Raw genomic sequence first — 19701 nt, 5'->3', positions numbered from 1 at the left:
TTTCCTTTTGAATGGAATGCCAATGATACTTGTTAATAGATCACATGTGTGGTTTGAACGTTAAAGGGGAGTCAAGAATGACATTAGAGTTTTAATCAGAGCAAATGGAAGTGCAGAGTCACTATTACTTGAGATGGGAAATACTGCACAGGACCAGGTCTATATATGTGTGTGGGGGTGGATATCTGAATTTCATATCTGAAAATGTTATGTTTAAGATGCCTCTCAGACATTTAGGTACAGAGTTTTGTGAGAGATGTCTTAAGCCTAACCTAGGTTTAAGTTTTACTTATGAGTTACGATATGAGTTTAAGATATGTGTTATCTCCTGGAACCCATATCTAGATACATATATGGATTCGAGGTAATATCTGGAATGAAGATATTAATTTGCAAGTCATCAGTTTATAAATGATATTTTCGTCTATTTGTTTGTTCCTTGTACCTTCCTTTAGCTCTTGAGTAGGGTGAATTGGTTGGTAATCGTTTGCTAATTTGGCCATGCAATCACACATTGTAATGGCCTGAGCACGTGTCATGATTATGTGTTCATGTATCATGGATAATTTCTTCTAACACCATGATTATTATCTGAGTTTGCACAAGAGTTGTCTCCTCCTGTTTCATAGCCAATCTGCTCCTACGAAAGGCATCTGCATTTGTGCCATGATTGACTTTAAACTCACAGGACATTGTTGTTGTTGTTTTTTATGTACTGTACTTATATAAGCATACACTATGGTTGTCTACTTTTGCAACATAGCCTGGCTTCTTGATTAAAATCAGCATTGGTTTTACCTTCTGCTTGTACATCACGGTTGTCTGAATATTCGTATGATGTTCCTTCACTGTAATTTTCATTTTATTCACCATGGATATGTGTGTTATATTTGTGTGTTTGTACACTACAAATAGCTATTTATTCACTATCGTCATCATTACCCCAAGGATATCAATTCTTCACTATGGTCACTTGCAACTATATCTTACCTTTCTGCTACAGTGAACATTTTTTGACCATGTCTGCCTACTCATGGACCATGACCTTTTCTGTTCCTGCACCATGGTAATCTAATTCCATAGCACTTCAGTCTGCTCCTAAACCATTTCACTTAATTCCTGTAGTATGGTTACTATGATACATATATTCTGTGTGCATTTATCATGGTTAAGAATTGATGTACCAAATGCTTCTTCACACGTATCATGTTTGTCTATGCATATACTGTATTTGCCTCCAGCTACACGGATGTGTGATCATTTTTGAAGGCTCTTTGTTTCACTGTCACAGACATTTTATTTAGTTATGATTTCATGTAATGCTGTTGTCTTTTTTATGTATCATAGTATATGTCTTAGTTTTCTCTTTCCAAATCATGGGCATTTCATTCTATGTAATTGCCATCTATTCTCAGTGTGATAGTTTGCTGCTTATCTACCACGATAATTTGAACATAACCCATAGTGATATAGTAGAATAGCATAGCTGAACACACACTATGGATCTCTTTGTTTACACAGCATGGCCATCTTCTCCTACACCCAGGATTATCATTCATGGACTCATGTTTTCTAAGCATGCATCATGGCTATGTCTTATGTTCCATGGATTATTTCTACAATTTGAACTTAACATCCTAGCCCAAGTGTCTCTGTTGCTGTAGAGTAGTTGTCAATTCATGTTTCATGATTATCTGAACATTAATTCTTGTCATATGATTACACAACATTAAGGTCTGCTAAAGCACTGTGAATATTTGGGCATATATCATGGTTACTGCCCTTACCATGGAAGTTACTTGTGCTCGGAGTTGTCTGATCATGCACCATCTTTTCTTACTCATATACGATGGTTTTCTGAACTGTACCATTCCTGTATACTCCTGTAAAATGTCCATCAACTCTTTTATTGTTCATGAAGCATGGATGTCACAGCTCATATATTAGGTTGACCATAAGAAATTGCTTTCTTTGGTAAAACCAAAATTGTGAAATATTGGCAATTTCATATGGTGCATTCTAATACTATGATTATCTCTGTCTCTAATGTTGACACTTCATCATGTCAGAAGTCTGTCTTCTCCATTGTTGTAGTTTTTCATATGCCTATACCAGATTCATGAAGACAGCTTAATATAGATCCAGTGGCTGCTTTTTTGAGGCATGTGGGATGAATTTAAAAGGACTTTTGTTCTTAATCTCACCAACCAGAATAGCTCCTTAATGTGTATCTGTTTTACATAATGGTCTCTTGTATAAGCTTTCTTGGAAAAAAAAACAGTTATATATCCCTCCATTTTCTCTGAAAATTAATTCACTGATATGACTGAAAAAGGGTATGTTGTTGGGTCAGAGTTAGGTCTCCTTCAAGTTCTCAGTGTCTCATATTCAAAGAAGCCACACAAATTAGAGGTAGCAAGTCACCATCACTTTATTGGTTGCTTTCTTAACCCCATGCCTTGGGTAAATCTCCACTGATCCAGAGTTCATAAAACAACCTTCCTTATAGGGAACTCCATATTATTAATTCTATCACCAGTATAATTTGCTGACCTCTTAGAGATTTCAGTGTCAGGAAGTAGGCCTGGATTTCTCTTTTTGTTGTGTCCCCTATCTAAAGGAACAAGTTTGCTTTCAAATATCTCTTTATGGGGAAATACTGCATTCTTATTCAAGAGCCGTGATGTCTCATTATTCAGTATTTTCTCAACCTAATTTAGAGGAAACAGTCTATCCACTTCAGGCCATTTAATCTTTTGGAAAATTGTTTATGAAGATGAGAATCAATCCCAAAAATGCTATAAAAAGACTCCAGGTCTTAATATACTAGGATAGTAGGATTCTCTACAATATTACACAGTTAACCAAGGCAAAGGACTTTGTAACACTAAAGATCAAACAGGGAATTGGAGGGAAATAAAATGAAGACATGAGAGAATATTTTTAAGATCTTAGTTTATAAGAGGTAACCCAAGCTGAGGGAAGTTCTGTGATTCACCTAATCACATAGGGTGAAGCCAAGGAAAGAGATGTTGCAGTAACCTCAGACTCCTGATTACTGACTTAGGGCTGTTTGCGCTACTCTATGTATCCTTTCTTGGATGGGCTGCGGTATATTTAGGAGAAGGGTATATTGGGGGTGATTTTGGTGGCATTGACAAGCTGGGAAAAGGGGACTGTTGAATTAAGCACTGAGTAACTAGACAGTAGAGAAGTTAAATGGCTCTAATAGAGTTTAATAACATCTCTTTCTGTCTTTTTTACCTCTTTCTCCTCTCTCCCTTTGTTTTCTACTCTCTACCTCTTATCCCTTATCTAAACTGTGAATCTCACAGGTCTCTCCAAGTTTGTGCCTAAGAAGATGATAATCACACAAATGAGTCACTATTACATGACCAGCCTTGGGATTCTTTTCCTGATTAATATTCTCCCTGGAACCACTGGTCAAGGGGAATCAAGACGACAAGAACCTGGGGACTTTGTGAAGCAGGACATTGGCGGGTAAGAACCCCTAACTCTTAGGATGAAAGAAGACTGTGATAAAATGTTTGCCTCAGACCAAAACTTCTGATGTTTTCCCCCAGATGAACCCAAGAACTCTGGTCTCTGATACTTATACATTACATTATATTTAGAAAAATGTCATAGGCTCAGACTCTCAAAGTAGAGATCCCAAAGTTTCTTTTTCTTAGACAACACCCTGGCCCAGGCTTGAATCACCTCTGTAATATCTTAAAAATAGTTCTTTTGCTCTCAATTTTATCTCTCCTCTCTTAGATCTTCAACCTTTTCCTTTTTATTGGCTGTGGCTCATTAGCATTTAAACATGATAATGTTTAAGAATCACTCATCTTAAATTTAAAAATCTTCCCTCCAGATACTGCCTTAATTATTTGCTCCCATTCATAGCCATATTTCTTGAAGGAGTGGTATGCTTCATTGCATCTATTTACCTCTCACCCATTCATTCACTTGCTGCCATCTGACTTCCAACCCCAGACTCTAAGGCAACTTCTGCAGCCAAGATGGCCAATGTTGGTTCTGTTGCTGAAATGAACACTTCTCTGTTCTTACATTCCAATATAGTTGACTTCTCCATCCTTAACTTCATTTTATTATGAAATAAAAATACATGTAGAAACATGCATAAAATATAAATATATATTTTAATAATAATTCTTTTTGGCTTCAGAGACACTATAATTCTCTGGTGTTTTGATTGGGTTCTCTAGAAACAGTATGAAACAAGGATTCTTGAGCAAATGATTTATTGAGAGGTCACTTTCAACAGAAACCTGTAAGGAAGTAAGGGAAGGAAGATAGATAGGGAAAGAGAAGAAGTAAAGCAAAGGTGTAGCCTCAATTTGACCTCATGAGGAGAAATGGGGCATAAATGGCACTAAAAGATTTGTCCTACTTTGAGGCAAGGGACCCAAGCTTGTGTACTCTCACCTCAATTAGTCTTTGCCTGTGGATCCCCTAGAGAAAGGCATAGTCTTCCAGACATTTTAGGTAAGACGACTCCCTTCAACAGATAGTAATTTTCCAAAGTAGCTGCAGGATGATTTCACTGGCCCAGTAAAAGGGATCCGAGAATAGTATTATACCAATAATAAATACTGCAACTGGTTTTCTTTATACTTTTATGACTATGCTTTCTGCAATATTTTCCACAATACTACACAGGTACATCAAAGACCTTTGTGATATAAAGATCCTTTTTAGTCTTCTTTTGTTCACCCCTCAGGTGTTTGTGTTTTTCCTTGTTTTGTTCTAGGCACACTTCTTACCCTATAGATCCCCTGAGTGATTTAATCCATTTATATGATATAGTTACCTTATATATGTAAATGCCAATGACTCTCATCTCAATCTTCATTCCAGACTTCTCTTGAATGTCAGACTTCTATATCCAACTGTCTACTGAACATGCCCACTTGGCTATTCCACACACTTCTTAAACTAAGCATGTCCAATGTATTTAATTATCTTCATCTCCCTCCCCCACCCTAAAGAACAAACATAACAAAACAAACAACAAACAGACAAAAATATTCCTCTTCCATTTTTTTCCTGTTTCAGTCAGTGGTACCACTATGTACCCAGTTGCTCAAGTCAGAAACTTGGAATCATTTTTGCCAGTTTTCTACCCTTTACTCTCCAGATCGAATCAATCACCAAGATTTGTCATTTCTACCTCCCATATCTCTTGGATTCATCTACTTTTTTCCAACTTTTCTGCTAGCACCCTAGTTTAGTCTGATGTTGTCTCCCACTTGGACCACTGCACGAACCTTGTCTTACTTCCTAAAATCTTGTTTCCATCCAAACTAACCTCCACTGTGTAACTATTTCTTCTATAATGCATGTTTGACCATACCTACCCTATTTAGAGCCCTTTCATGGTTTTCTGTTGTCCCTATAATAAGGTACAAACTCTTTAACATGATTCTATAAAACCCATTAGGACCCAGCTTCTATCCACCTTGCTAGCCTTATTTCTTAGTCTCTCTGCCACCAAACTGTGTTCAGCAATGTTGAACTCCTTTTAGACTTTAAAATCCCTTCTAATCCAAGGAATATCATTACTAGAAATGACCTCTTAGTCCTGCAATATTTCAGTATTACACAAGGTATTTTTATTCCTTGGTAGTGACTTTTTTTTTTTTTTTTTGGTTTTACATTTGGCTATTGTCCTGTATTCTTGGAAGCATACATCTTGAAGTAGGAAGTATTCCTAATTATTTTTGCAATGTTGATTATCTTAATGTACTCTGAGTCTTTTCATCTTATATCAGCATTTTTACAGTAATCTCTGGGGCTGAGGCTGCAGAACTGGGCTTGTATGTCCTTAGAATCTTGGTATATAAGACTCTTTTTGTTCTTTCTTCCAAAATGGAAAATAAAACCAGTTCTGTTTTGTTAACTCCTCATGTATTTCATTTCATTGGGCCATGATAGATTCTAAATAAGATGAAGGTTCTAAATAAATTAACCTTACCACTTCAAATGTTAAAGCCTTTTACATTTTAACTCTGATAATATAGTTTTCTAAAAATATATTGCATATTTTCTTATGACCCTAAACAAGGATTTTTTTTTTTTAAACAGAATAGTCCCATTTCTTTGTGACTTTTGGTCATCATAAAGAAAATTCACAGTTGCATGCCATGGCACATGCCTATAGTCCCAGCTACTTGGGTGGCTGATACAGAAGGATCTCTTGAGCTCAGGAGTTAAAGGCCAGCCATGGCCACACAGTGAGACTCTATCTCTAAAACAAACAGACAAAAACAAAAAAACAAAAAATTCCTAAGCACATGTTCATTATAGTCATTCGAATTTTTTATTTCTTTTTTTTTGAGACGGAGTCTCGCTCTTCACCCAGGCTAGAGTGCAATGGCGCGATCTCGGCTCACTGCAACTTCCGTGTCCTGGGTTCAAGCCATTCTCCTGCCTCAGCCTCCGGAGTAGCTGGGATTACAGGCACGTGCCACCACGCCCAGCTAATTTTTGTATTTTTAGTAGAGATGGGGTTTCACCATGTTGGTCAGGCTGGTTTCGAGCCCCTGACCTTGTGATCCGCCCGCCTCAGCCTCCCAAAGTCCTGGGATTACAGGTATGAGCCACTGCGCCCGGCCAGTGTTAGTTCTTACATCCCGTCTCCTGTTTACAATGGTTTGTTAGCATCCTGTTGATGCTTAGAAAACCAGATAGCCTAGGTTTTTAGTAATTATGTCAAGGAGGAGGCCAAGAAATCCTACCTAAAAAAGCAGAGTGAAGTGCTTGGTTTTAGTAAAGAGGCAATACAATCACTGCATGTTTTCTTTCTTTCTTTCTTTTCTTTCTTTCTTTCTTTCTTTCTTTCTTTCTTTCTTTCTTTCTTTTCTTTTCTTTTCTTTCCTTTTCTTTTCTTTTCCTTCCTTCCTTCCTTCCTTCCTTCCTTTCTTTCTTTCCTTTCTTTTCTTTCTTTCTTCTTTCTTTAAGACAGGGTCTTACTCTGCTACCCAGGCTGTAATGCAGTGATGTGATCATAGCTCATTGTAACTTCAAACTTTGAAACTCCTGGGCTCACATGATCACATGATCCTCCTGCCTGAGCCTCCTGAGTAGCTGGGACTACAGGTATAAGCCACCACACGTGGCTAATTTTTAAAATTATTTTGTAGAGATAGGGTCTCACTGTCTTGCCCAGGCTGATCTCAAACTCCTGACCTCAAAAGATCTTCCCACATTGACCTCCCAAAGTATTGGTATTACAGGTGTGGGCTACCACATCTGGTCTCTGTTTCCTGAATTAGAAACATTTTTTTCTTTACTTTCCTCCAAGCCCAGTGCAATTAATACTTTTGAGGCATGATACTACTAAAAGCATGGCCCAAATATTAAGGTTGTATTCTCCTGCATGTCTTTTGGGTAAATAATGAAATTAAGGCAGAAATAAAGAAATTTCTTGAAAGTAATGAGAACAAAGATACAAATACCAGGATCTCTGGGACATGGCTAAAGAGTGTTAAGAGGGAAGTTTATAGCACTAAATGCCCAAGTCAAAAAGTTACACAGATCTCAAATTAACAACCTAATGTCACACCTAGAAGAACTTAGAGAACCAAGAGGAAACCAACCCCAAAGCTAGCAAAAGACAAGAAATAACAAAAATCAGAGCTGAACTGAAGGAAATCGAGATGCAAAAAAACATACAAAAGATTAAGTCCAGGAGTGTGTTCTTTGAAAGAATGAATAAGATGGATAGACCACTAGTTATTCTAATAAAGAAAAAAAGAGAAGATCCAAATAAACACAATCAGAAATAACAAAGAGCATGTTACTACTGACCCCAGAGAAATACAGAAAACCCTCAGAGACTACTGTGAACATCTCTATGCATACAAACTAGAAAACCTAGAAGAAATGGATAAATTCCTGGAAACATGCAACTTCCTAAGACTGAACCAGGAAGAAATTGAATCCCTGAACAGACCAATAACAAGTTCCAAAACTGAATCAGTAAAAAAAAGCCTACCAATCGGAAAAAGTCTAGGAACAAATTAATTCACAGCCAAATTCTACCAGATGTATAAAGAAGAACTGGTACCATTCCTACTGCAACTATTCCAAATAATTGAGGAGGAGGGACTCCTCCCTAACTCATTCTGTGAGACCAGCATCATCCTAATACCAAAACCTGGTAGAGACACAACAAAAAAGAAAACTTTTGGCCAATATCCTTGAGGAATGTAGATGCAAAAATCCTCAATAAAATGTAGCAAACCAAATCCAGTAGCATATCAAAAATTGAATCCACCATGATCAAGTAGACACTATGCCTGGGATGCAAGGTTGGTTCAACATATGCAAATTAATAAATGTGGTTCACCACATAAGTAGAACTAAAAACAAAAACACACATAATTATCTCAGTAGATGCATAAAAGGCTTTTGATAAAAATCAACATTATTTCATTAAAATGAAGGACTACAGGTATAAGCCACCACCCAAACTAGGCATTGAAGGAACATACTTCAAAATAATAAGGACTATCTATGAAAAAACCCATAGCCAACAGCATACTGAATGGGCAAAAGCTGGAAGCATTCCCCTTGAAAGGCAGAACAAGACATGGATGCCCTCTCTCACTACTCCTATTCAACATGGTACTGAAGTCCTAGCCAGAGCAATCAGGCAAGAGAAAGATATAAAAGGCATACCAATCAGAAGATAGGGAGTCTAACTATCTCTGTTTGCAGACAATATGCTTCTATACCCAGAAAAGTCTCTGCCCAAAAGCTCCTCGATCTGATTTTAAAACTTCGGCAAAGTTTCAGGATACAAAATTAATGTACAAAAATCAGTAGCATCATACACCAACAACATCCAAGCTGAGAGCCAAATCAAAAACACAATCCCATTCATGATAGCCGTAAAAGAGTAAAATACCTGTGAATACAGGTAACCAGGGTGGTGAAAGAGCTCTACAATAAGCATTACAACACACTGCTCAAAGAAATCAGAGATGACACAAACAAACGAAAAAAATTCCATGCGCATGCATAGGAAGAATCAATATTGTTAAAATGGCCATACTTCCAAAAGCAATTTACAGATTCAATGCTATTCTTATCAAACTACCAATGACATTCTTTACTGAACTAGAAAAAAACTATTTTAAAATGTTTATGGAACCCCAAAAGAGCCCAAATAGCCAAGGTAATCCTAAGCAAAAAGAACAAAGTTAGAGACATCACACTACCTGACTTCAAACTATACTATGGGGCTACAGTAACCAAAACAGCATGGTGCTGGTACAGAAATAGACACATAGACCAAGGGAACCAAATAGAGAGCCCAGAAATAATGCCACAGACCTACAAACATCTGATCTTTCACAGCATTGACAAAAACAAGCAATGGGGAAAGAAATCCCTATACAATAAATGGTGCTGGGAAGGTGGATTAAAGACTTACGTATCAAACCTAAAACTACAAAAACCCTGGAAGATAATCTAGAAAATATCATTCTAGACATAGGACCTGGCAAAGATTTCATGATGAAGACGTGAAAAGCAATTGCAACAAAACCAAAAATTGACAAATGGGACCTAATAAAATGAAAGAGCTTCTGCACAGCAAAAGAAACTCTCAAGGGAGTAAACAGACAGTCTACAGAATGGAAGAAAATATTTGTAAGGTATGCATCCAACAAAGGTCTAATATCCAGCATCTATAAGGAACTTAAACCAATTCACAAGCAAAAAACAACCCAATTAAAAAATAGAAAACAGATATGAACAGACACTCCTCAAAAGAAGACATTTTTTTGTGGCAAACAAGCATATGAAACAATGCTGAACATCACTGATCAATAGAGAAATGCAAATCAAAACCACAATGAGATACCATCTCATATCAGTCCGAATGGCTATTATTAAAATGTCGCCGGGCGCGGTGGCTCAAGCCTGTAATCCCAGCACTTTGGGAGGCCGAGGCGGGCGGATCACAAGGTCAGGAGATCGAGACCATCCTGGCTAACAGGGTGAAACCCCGTCTCTACTAAAAATACAAAAAATTAGCCGGGCGTGTTGGCGGGCGCCTGTAGTCCCTACTCGGGAGGCTGAGGCAGGAGAATGGCGTGAACCCCGGGAGGCGGAGCTTGCAGTGAGCCAGGATCGCGCCACTGCACTCCAGCCTGGGGGACAGAGCAAGACTCCGTCTCAAAAAAAAAAAAAAAAATAAAATAAAATAAAATAAAATGTCAAATTATAACAGCTGCTGGTCAGGTTGCAGAGAACAGAATACAGAGCTCAAAAATAATGCTGCACACCTACAACTATCTCATACACTGCTGGTGGGAATGTAAATTAGTTCAGCCATTGTGGAAAGTAGTTCGGTGACTTCTTAAAGAACTTAAAATGGAATTACTATTTGGCCTAGGAATCCCATTATTGGATATATATCCAAAGGAATATAACTCATTCTATCATAAAGACACATGCATGCATATGTTCATTGCAGCACTCTTCATAATAGGAAAGACATGGAATCAACCTAAATGCTCATTAAAGTGGATTAAAGAAATGTGGTACATATACACCATGGAATACTATGCAGTCATAAAGAAGAAGGAGATGTCATTTGCAGCAACATGGATGCAGCTGGAGGCTATTATCCTGAACAAACTAACACAGGAACAATAAACCAAATACTACGTGTTCACACTTGTAAGTGGGAGCTGAACATTGAGTACACATGGACACAAAGAAGGGAACAATAAACACCAGGGCCTACTTGAGGGTAGAGTGTGGAAGGAGGGTGAGTATAGGAAAATTACCTCTTGGGTACTATGCTTATTACCTGGGTGACGAAATATCTGTACACCAACCCTCATGACATATAATTTACCTACATAACAAATCTGCACATCTACCGTCGAACCTAAAATAAAGCTGTAAAGAAAAAAATTATGACAAAATTAGACTTGGTTAATCATAAAAAACACAAATTTTAGGGTTGTATTTGCCATAAATAAAGGATCCAATATAATTTTAAAACACAGAGTTTTTGCTGATAGTTGTGGTACTAAAGAGCTGCTGCTGCTTTTTGATTATTTCCATACTTTCTTAATTATGTTTTTGTGTATTGAAAAAAATCCATTACTGCATTATTTTATCCAACTTTAGTGATTTATTCAATTAAACCACCTACATTGGCTGCCATTTTAACAATCAACAGTGGTTTATCGACCAGTACTTTGTATAACTCATGTGCTAGATGGAATAGTACTCAACATTCAGTATTTGTAAGCAAGAAAGCAGGCTCCACATTTGAAGATTATGATTTGGTAGCTCTGGGAATAGTGCTTAAAATGCCCCAGATGATTCTGGTGTAAGGAATCTTGGGGGACACAGTTCCTGTTTTTAAGAAACTAACAGTATAGTTTGGGATTTGGGATTCTGGAACTTTAGAATAGCACCCATGAAGAAACCTGTAGAGAGCATATAATCTGATTTTTTAATTTGTACTTGAAGAAACTGAGGCTCAGAAAGGAAAATTGACTTTCTTACAACGAGTTAATAATAGACCCAGGTCTAGAGCACCAGTTTGTGATTCCCAGTCCTGCATTTTTTATAAAAAGCTACAGAGAGTAATTTCAACTTCATATAATAAATGAATTTCCTATACTCCTGGTTCCTGGTCAAGTATTTTGACTGTTAGCAAATGGAATTATGTATGTGAACAATGTCAAGTTGAACCATTTTGAAACTGACATTTTGCTAGGTCAGAATGATCAAATATCAGCAATTTTCATAATGGGTCAACACGTAAGTGCCTAAGCAGCAAATGCCAGGTCTGACTGCAATTTGTTGAATTTGTCAGGATCCCAGAGAATACAGATGGGACATTTCAATTATTTGAGGAGGATATACTTGCAGAGACTAATCATAAAGTTATGATCTAAGTGGAGGGAAACCACAAGGAATAGAGTAAGAACCTAAGGTGAACAGCACACATATCATGTAAATCAAGCTTTCTTTTTTATTTATTTATTTATTTTTATTTTATTATTATACTTTAGGTTTTAGGGTAAATGTGCACAATGTGCAGGTTTGTTACATATGTATCCATGTGCCATGTTGGTTTCCTGCACCCATTAACTCGTCATTTAGCATTAGGTGTATCTCCTAATGCTGTCCCTCCCCCCTCCCCCCACCCCACAACAGTCCCCCGAGTGTGATGTTCCCCTTCCTGTGTCCATGAGTTCTCATTGTTCAATTCCCACCTATGAGTGAGAACATGCGGTGTTTGGTTTTTTGTCCTTGCGATAGTTTACTGAGAATGATGGTTTCCAGTTTCATCCATGTCCCTACAAAGGACATGAACTCATCCTTTTTTATGGCTGCATAGTATTCCATGGTGTATATGTGCCACATTTTCTTAATCCAGTCTATCGTTGTTGGACATTTGGGTTGGTTCCAACTCTTTGCTATTGTGAATAGTGCCGCAAATAAACATATGTGTGCATGTGTCTTTGTAGCAGCATGATTTATAGTCCTTTGGGTATATACCCAGTAATGGGATGGCTGGGTCAAATGGTATTTCTAGTTCTAGATCCCTGAGGAATCGCCACACTGACTTCCACAATGGTTGAACTAGTTTACAGTCCCACCAACAGTGTAAAAGTGTTCCTATTTCTCCACATCCTCTCCAGCACCTGTTGTTTCCTGACTTTTTAATGATGGCCATTCTAACTGGTGTGAGATGGTATCTCATTGTGGTTTGGATTTGCATTTCTCTGATGGCCAGTGATGATGAGCATTTTTGCATGTGTTTTTTGGCTGCATAAATGTCTTCTTTTGAGAAGTGTCTGTTCATGTCCTTTGCCCACTTTTTTATGTGGTTGTTTTTTTCTTGTAAATTTGTTTGAGTTCATTGTAGATTCTGGATATTAGCCCTTTGTCAGATGAGTAGGTTGCTAAAATTTTCTCCCATTCTGTAGGTTGCCTATTCACTCTGATGGTAGTTTCTTTTGCTGTGCAGAAGCTCTTTAGTTTAATTAGATCCCGTTTGTCAATTTTGGCTTTTGTTGCCATTGCTTTTGGTGTTTTAGACATGGAGTCCTTGCCCACGCCTATGTCCTGAATGGTATTGCCTAGGTTTTCTTCTAGGGTTTTTATGGTTTTAGGTCTAACATATAAGTCTTTAATCCATCTTGAATTAATTTTTGTCTAAGGTGTAAGGAAGGGATCCAGTTGCAGCTTTCTACATATGGCTAGCCAGTTTTCCCAGCACCATTTATTAAATAGGGAATCCTTTCCCCGTTGCTTGTTTTTGTCAGGTTTGTCAAAGATCAGATAGTTGTAGATGTGCGGCTCTTCATGCTAAAAACTCTCAATAAATTAGGTATTGATGGGACGTATCTCAAAATAATGAGAGCTATCTATGACAAACCCACAGCCAATATCATACTGAATGGGCAAAAACTGGAAGCATTCCCTTTGAAAACTGGCACAAGACAGGGATGCCCTCTCTCACCACTCCTATTCAACATAGTGCTGGAAGTTCTGGCCAGGGCAATCAGGCAGGAGAAGGAAATAAAGGGTATTCATTTAGGAAAAGAGGAAGTCAAATTGTCCCTGTTTGCAGATGACATGATTGTATATCTAGAAAACCCCATTGTCTCAGCCCAAAATCTCCTTAAGCTGATTAGCAACTTCAGCAAAGTCTCAGGATACAAAATCAATGTACAAAAATCACAAGCATTCTTGTACACCAATCACAGACAGAGAGCCAAATCATGAGTGAACTCCCATTCACAATTGCTTCAAAGAGAATAAAATACCTAGGAATCCAACTTACAAGGGATGGGACGGACCTCTTCAAGGAGAACTACAAACCACTGCTCAATGAAATAAAAGAGGATACAAACAAATGGAAGAACATTCCATGCTCATGGGTTGGAAGAATCAATATCGTGAAAATGGCCATACTGCCCAAGGTAATTTATAGATTCAATGCCATCCCCATCAAGCTACCAATGACTTTCTTCACAGAATTGGAAAAAACTACTTTAAAGTTCATATGGAACCAAAAAAGAGCCCGCATCGCCAAGTCAATCCTAAGCCAAAAGAACAAAGCTGGAGGCATCACGCTACCTGACTTCAAACTATACTACAAGGCTACAATAGCCAAAACAGCATGGTACTGGTACCACAACAGAGACATAGATCAATGGAACAGAACAGAGCCCTCAGAAGTAAATCAAGCTTTCTTAAGAGGTGCAGATTTTTGGTGGAGGAAACAGCCAGCCTGAGAAGATTTCGCAGGGAGAGAGCCAGGGAATTACATGCCCAGTCTTTTCGTCTTCCTCTGATCTTCAGCCAAGGTGGCCAAACTCAGGTTGAAGCAGGAGGCCAATGGCGCCTGTAATGTAGTGCGTAAAAATTAGCCTTCTAGAAAGGAGAACAGGGTGGAGAATAGTGAAAAGGCAAACGAAATATGCTGCACACAAGGCTGCATATTTCCACACTACTAATAGAGTAGGGACTATGATTTGGGAGGAATATGACACTATATTAACACATTTTCTGCATCAACATTATATGGTGGTGGCCATGGTGACAGCTGATGCAGTGAACTGAAGAGGAGCTGGCTGGGGAGTTGCTTGTCTTCCTGTCATATCTACAGCCTGACTTGGTTCTACTATCTAAAGGTGTCAGTGCTTGTAAGCATCTGTATTCATCTTGAAAATGATTTTCTCAGTTCTCTTAATCTCGGAATAAACTGTCACCTGTGGCCACACATGTACTTACTTTTACTTGGAATATAAGTATGAAAAGTCCGAACCCTTCCATTTACATGTAATTTCTATTAAAGAATCAGTGCATCAATACTCTTAGTGTTTGATTATTAAATCTTAAAATTTCAGAACCAGACTTGGGACCTGAGATGCTGTCAGTTCCTAGGCCCCTATCCTGGGAAAGAATCCCTCCTGCTTTATGGTTGATGATTCACCTACCAGTTTGAATCTCTGCAGTGATAAGCTGCATTAGTACCACAGGGCATAGCTCCAGGGGTTAGAAAGTGCTTCCTATATTGAGCTGAAGTCCACCTTCTTCAAACACCTCCTAGTTATAGGGCCCTGTAACATTTGCAACGTTTGCTTCTTTTTCCACATAGTGGCTTTCAGATATACTCCATGCTTTCTTGTCTGCAGGCTAACTCTCATTCCTTTCAGCTATTCTCTTGGCATAATATGTTTTCCAGACATTGCTTCAAACCGGACACTCTCCCTTGTTATCTAATTAAGCTATTTTTTTGAAATTCGATTCCTTAGTCTTATTCCTTACTTATTCCATTATGTTAGTTTAAACTTTATATTCATAGAGTCCTATATACCAAGCTCTATTCTAAGTTATTAATATATGTTAATATAATCCTTATAACAGACCTGATAGCTAAGTGATGTTATTATTCCTTTGCTGATAAAATATGGAGACAGAGAGAGGTCAGGTAACTTGCCAAAGCTCACACAGCTAGAAAATAGAAGAGTTAGGATTGAAACCCAGAAAGTTTGGCTCCAGAGTCCATGCTATTAATCATTATGATGTATTGCTTTTCCTGAGTTTGGTTACTTTTAAGTAAGAATGAGGCACATGTCAATTTCTTTTACATACACGAACATTTACTTACATATAGTAATCTCTCAACCACTGAGTTCTTAATATCTCAGCCACATAGCTGGGTAGACCATGTTAAGATGGGGCAAGTGCATTTTTCTTATAGGACCTGGAGAAATAAGAAATATAATTTTATCCTACCATTTTCCCTTTTGAGGTGGAAGTGCAGAATTTGTAACACAGAACAGGGATGGACATGTGAGGCCACAATCAATGATACTTTGTAGGTGATGTTGTGGCTTCCTGTTGCATTATGTCAGGAGGCAAGGTTGTCTTAGTATGGCTGATACTGAATTTTATCACTTGCTTAGGGTGATGACTGTCAGGACTCTCCATTGTAAGGATATCAACCATCAGGATTAATTCAAAGTCTTTGAGCTGGTGGCCAGCTCATTGCTTTGATCATAGCTGTGGGTGTGGGGGTACAGAACAAATAATAGTAGGGGAGATAATATTTTTAGTACTTTAGTTTTCTCTTCTTTTGTGTCAAAAAAAATCTTTCCACATAAACAGTGTTATAAATGGTTCTCAGGTTGGCCTATTAATACCTGCTTAACCAGAAATGTTGCTCATGCATTGGCACTATGGTTACAGTCATTCAGATTGAGTATGAGAAACAGTATTGCTTACTCTTGTCTAGAAAACCAGCTACCCTTTATGGCATTGTTTCAAAGGAAGAATGGTACCCCTGCTTCTTTGCAAACTTTGGTTCATGACACATTTTAAGTTGCGATATGTCTGCTTATGGTCACATGGAATCATATCTTTAAGGTCTACTAGCTTATTTTATCATTCACAACATACACTAATTAAATATTTCTCTTTTTTTGTGAAGCAGTGGCTTTTAGTTACTAAGAAGGCATGAAGGACTTGGTCTTTATTTTACCAAGTGGGTAGGTGTGTCTCAAGTCAGTACCTCTGTAGTTTTATTACCAGTCCATATAAGCTATTTCAGAAAAGAACAGCTGTCTTTTTCATATGGATTTGGCATGTTCTAGCCAAAATCAGGTTAGTTCTTCTACTTTTTTTTTTCTTCAAGCAGCTTCTGTGTGCTATTGAATTATAGGTGTTTCTCATTTCCTCCCTAGTATATAACTGGCATCCTTAGTGCTGAATCTTTAGTTGAACATTTCCACTTATAGGAAAGACTGGACTTGAAGAATGAAAACATGAGGAATATTTGGAAATGGTGAGTAATCTGATTTGCCTGTGATTGCTGGTCAGAAAGAGAAGTAGTAGAATTTGCAACTGTAAAAGTATATCAGGAACAGATTGCAGAAGGCTATGAATGTCAGGCTTAGGCACTGGAATTTTATTTGATTAGCTGTGAAGAGTTATGAAAGGTTTGTGAGCGATGCAGAGACATAATCTGCTCAGTAATTCTGAATTTTTATTATTTAAAAAAATCTGCTCTCTCTCAGGAAATATGTGGTTTAGGAAAAATGCCAACCTTTTAATGAAGTAAATATCTTTCCTCTTTGGGATGTTATATGAACTGCATCAGCAACTCCACATTTGTGCCTCTCCTGCTTTCCCTTAACATAAACACACCAGGATCCTCAATGAAGGATGTTGGCAGTGACAGCATTAGTTTGACAACTTCATTGAGGATGCTCTAGATGGTCAGTGATCTTGACTTTCTCCTATAGCCTAAAAGATAATGTATTTTAAAGATTTTTCATTGCATTTTCAGGAGTTTGGGGGTAAGTTAATGAACAACCTTCATTTATAAAACAATTTTGTATTTATTATCTTATTTACTTATTTATTTCAAAAGTTTTCTAATGTAGGTTATTGTTATCCCCATTTTACATATGTGGAAGTACAGGCATACCTCATTTGATTATGCTTCACTTTATTGTGCTTTGTGGATAGCATGTTTTTTACAAATTGAATGTTTGTGGCAACCCTGTGTTGAGTGAGTCTATTGGTGCCGTTTTTCCAACAGCATGTGCTCACTTTATGTCTCTGTGCCGCATTTTGGTCATTCTTGCAAATTTTCAGAGTCTTGATTATTATATCTGTTACGGTGATCTGTGATCGGTGATCTTTGATGTTATTATTTTAATTGTTTTGGGGCACCATGAATTCCACTCATGTAAGACAGTGGACTTAATTGGTAAATATTGTGTTTGCTCTGACTGATTATTCCACTGAAGGGCCATTCCCCTGTCTCTCTCCCTCTCCTTAGGCCTTCCTTCTCCCTGAGATACCACAATATTGAAAATAGGCCAATTAGTAGACCTACATAGCCCTCTAAGTGTTCAAGTGAAATAAAAATTTACGTGGCTCTCACTTTAAATCAAAAGCTAGAAATGATTAAGCTTAGTAAGGAAGGCATGACAAAAGCTGAGATACTCTAAAAGCTAGGCCTCTTGTGGCAAGCAGTTAGCCAAGTTGTCAATGCGAATGAAAGGTTTTTGAAGGAAATTAGAAATACTACTCCAGTGAGCACATAAATGATAAGAAAGTGAAACAGCCTTATTGCAAATATGGAGAAAGTTTTAGTGGATAGAAGATCAAGCCAGACACAACATTCTCTTCAAGCAAAGCCTAATTCAAAGCAATGCTATAACTCTTCAGTTCTGTGAAGACTGGGAGAGATAAAGAAGCTGCAGAAAAAGTTTGAAGCTAGTGGAGGTTGGTTCATGAGGTTTAAGGAAAGAAGCCATCTCCATAACATAAAAGTGCAAGGTGAAACACAAGTGCTGATGGAGGAGCTGCAGCAAGTTCTCCAGAAGATCTAGCTATGATAATTGATAAAGGTGGCTACATGAACAACAGATTTTGGTAGATGAAACATCCTTCTATTGGAAGAAGATGTCTTTCAGGACTTTAATAGCTAGAGAGAAGAAAATGCCTGACTTTGAAGCTTCAAAGCAGTGGCTGACTCTTTTGTCAGGGGCAAATGCAGCTGGTAACTTTAAGCTGAAGCCCATTGTTCATTTACTGTTGGGAAAATCCTAGGACCCTTAAGAATTATGCTAAATCCACTCTCTCTATGCTCTGTAAATGAAATAACAAAGCCTGAACGACAGCACATCTGTTTGTAGCATGGTTTACCGAATATTTTAAGCACACGGTTGCAGTCTACTTCCCAGGAAAAAATACTCCTTTTGAAATATTATTTTTCAATGACAATGCACCTGATCACCCAGGAGCTTTGATGGAGATGTGCAAAATGAATGTTGTTTTCATGCTTACAGTACAACATCCATTCTTCAGCCCATTGATCAAGAAGAAATTTAGACTTTCAAGTTGTATTATTTAAGAGATACATTTCATAAGGTTATAGCTTCCACAGATAGTGATTCCTATGATGGATCCAAGAAGAGCCCACTGAAAATCTTCTGGAAATGATTCACCTTTCTGGATATCACTAAGAGCATTCATGATTCAGGGGAGCAGGTCAAAATATAAACATTAACAGGAGTGTGGAAGAAGTTGGTTCCAATCCTCATGGGTGACTTTGAGGGGTTCGAGACTTCAGTGGAGGAAGTAACTGCAGATGTGGTGGAAATGGCAAGAAAACTATAATTAGAAGTAGAGCCCAAAGTTGTGACTGAATTGCTGCAATCTCATGAAAAAACTTGAAGGGATGAGTTGCTTCCTACAGACGAGCAATGAGGGTGATTTCTTGATATGGAATCTACTACTAGTGAAGATGCTGTGAATATTGTTGAAATGACAACAAAGGATTTAGAATATTACATAAACTTAGTTGATAAAGCAGTGTCAGGGTTTAAGAGGATTGGCTGCAATTTTGAAAGAAGTTTTACTGTGGGTAAAATGCGACCAAACAGCATCACATGCTGAAGATAAATCTTTTGTGAAAAGAAGAGTCAATTGATGAAGCAAACTTCATTGTTGTCTTATTTTAAGAAATTGCCACAGCTGCCCCAACCTTTAGCAACCACCACCCCGACTGGTCAGCAGCCGTCCACACTGAGGCAAAACCTTCTACCAGCAAGAAGATTATGACTTGTTGAAGCCTCAGATGATTCTTAGCATTTTTTAGCAATAAAG

General features: G+C 37.8%; 1 protein-coding gene across 1 annotated transcript in view; it reads left to right on the top strand.

Annotated features, from left to right (window-relative positions):
- The window catches only part of GABRA3 (gamma-aminobutyric acid type A receptor alpha3 subunit), a 269212-nt gene that overhangs the window by 80089 nt on the left and 169422 nt on the right, over window positions 1-19701 (top strand). Inside the window, exon 2 of the mRNA XM_003271855.4 lies at window positions 3336-3501. Within this exon, the coding sequence (XP_003271903.1) occupies window positions 3362-3501 (140 nt within the window). The 5' untranslated portion in view covers window positions 3336-3361. The remainder of the gene's footprint in view (window positions 1-3335; window positions 3502-19701) is intronic.

Source organism: Nomascus leucogenys, chromosome X (assembly GCF_006542625.1).
Source record: "Nomascus leucogenys isolate Asia chromosome X, Asia_NLE_v1, whole genome shotgun sequence".
In the NCBI taxonomy this organism is placed as follows: domain Eukaryota; kingdom Metazoa; phylum Chordata; class Mammalia; order Primates; family Hylobatidae; genus Nomascus; species Nomascus leucogenys.
This window is presented reverse-complemented; position numbering and strand designations above follow the sequence as displayed.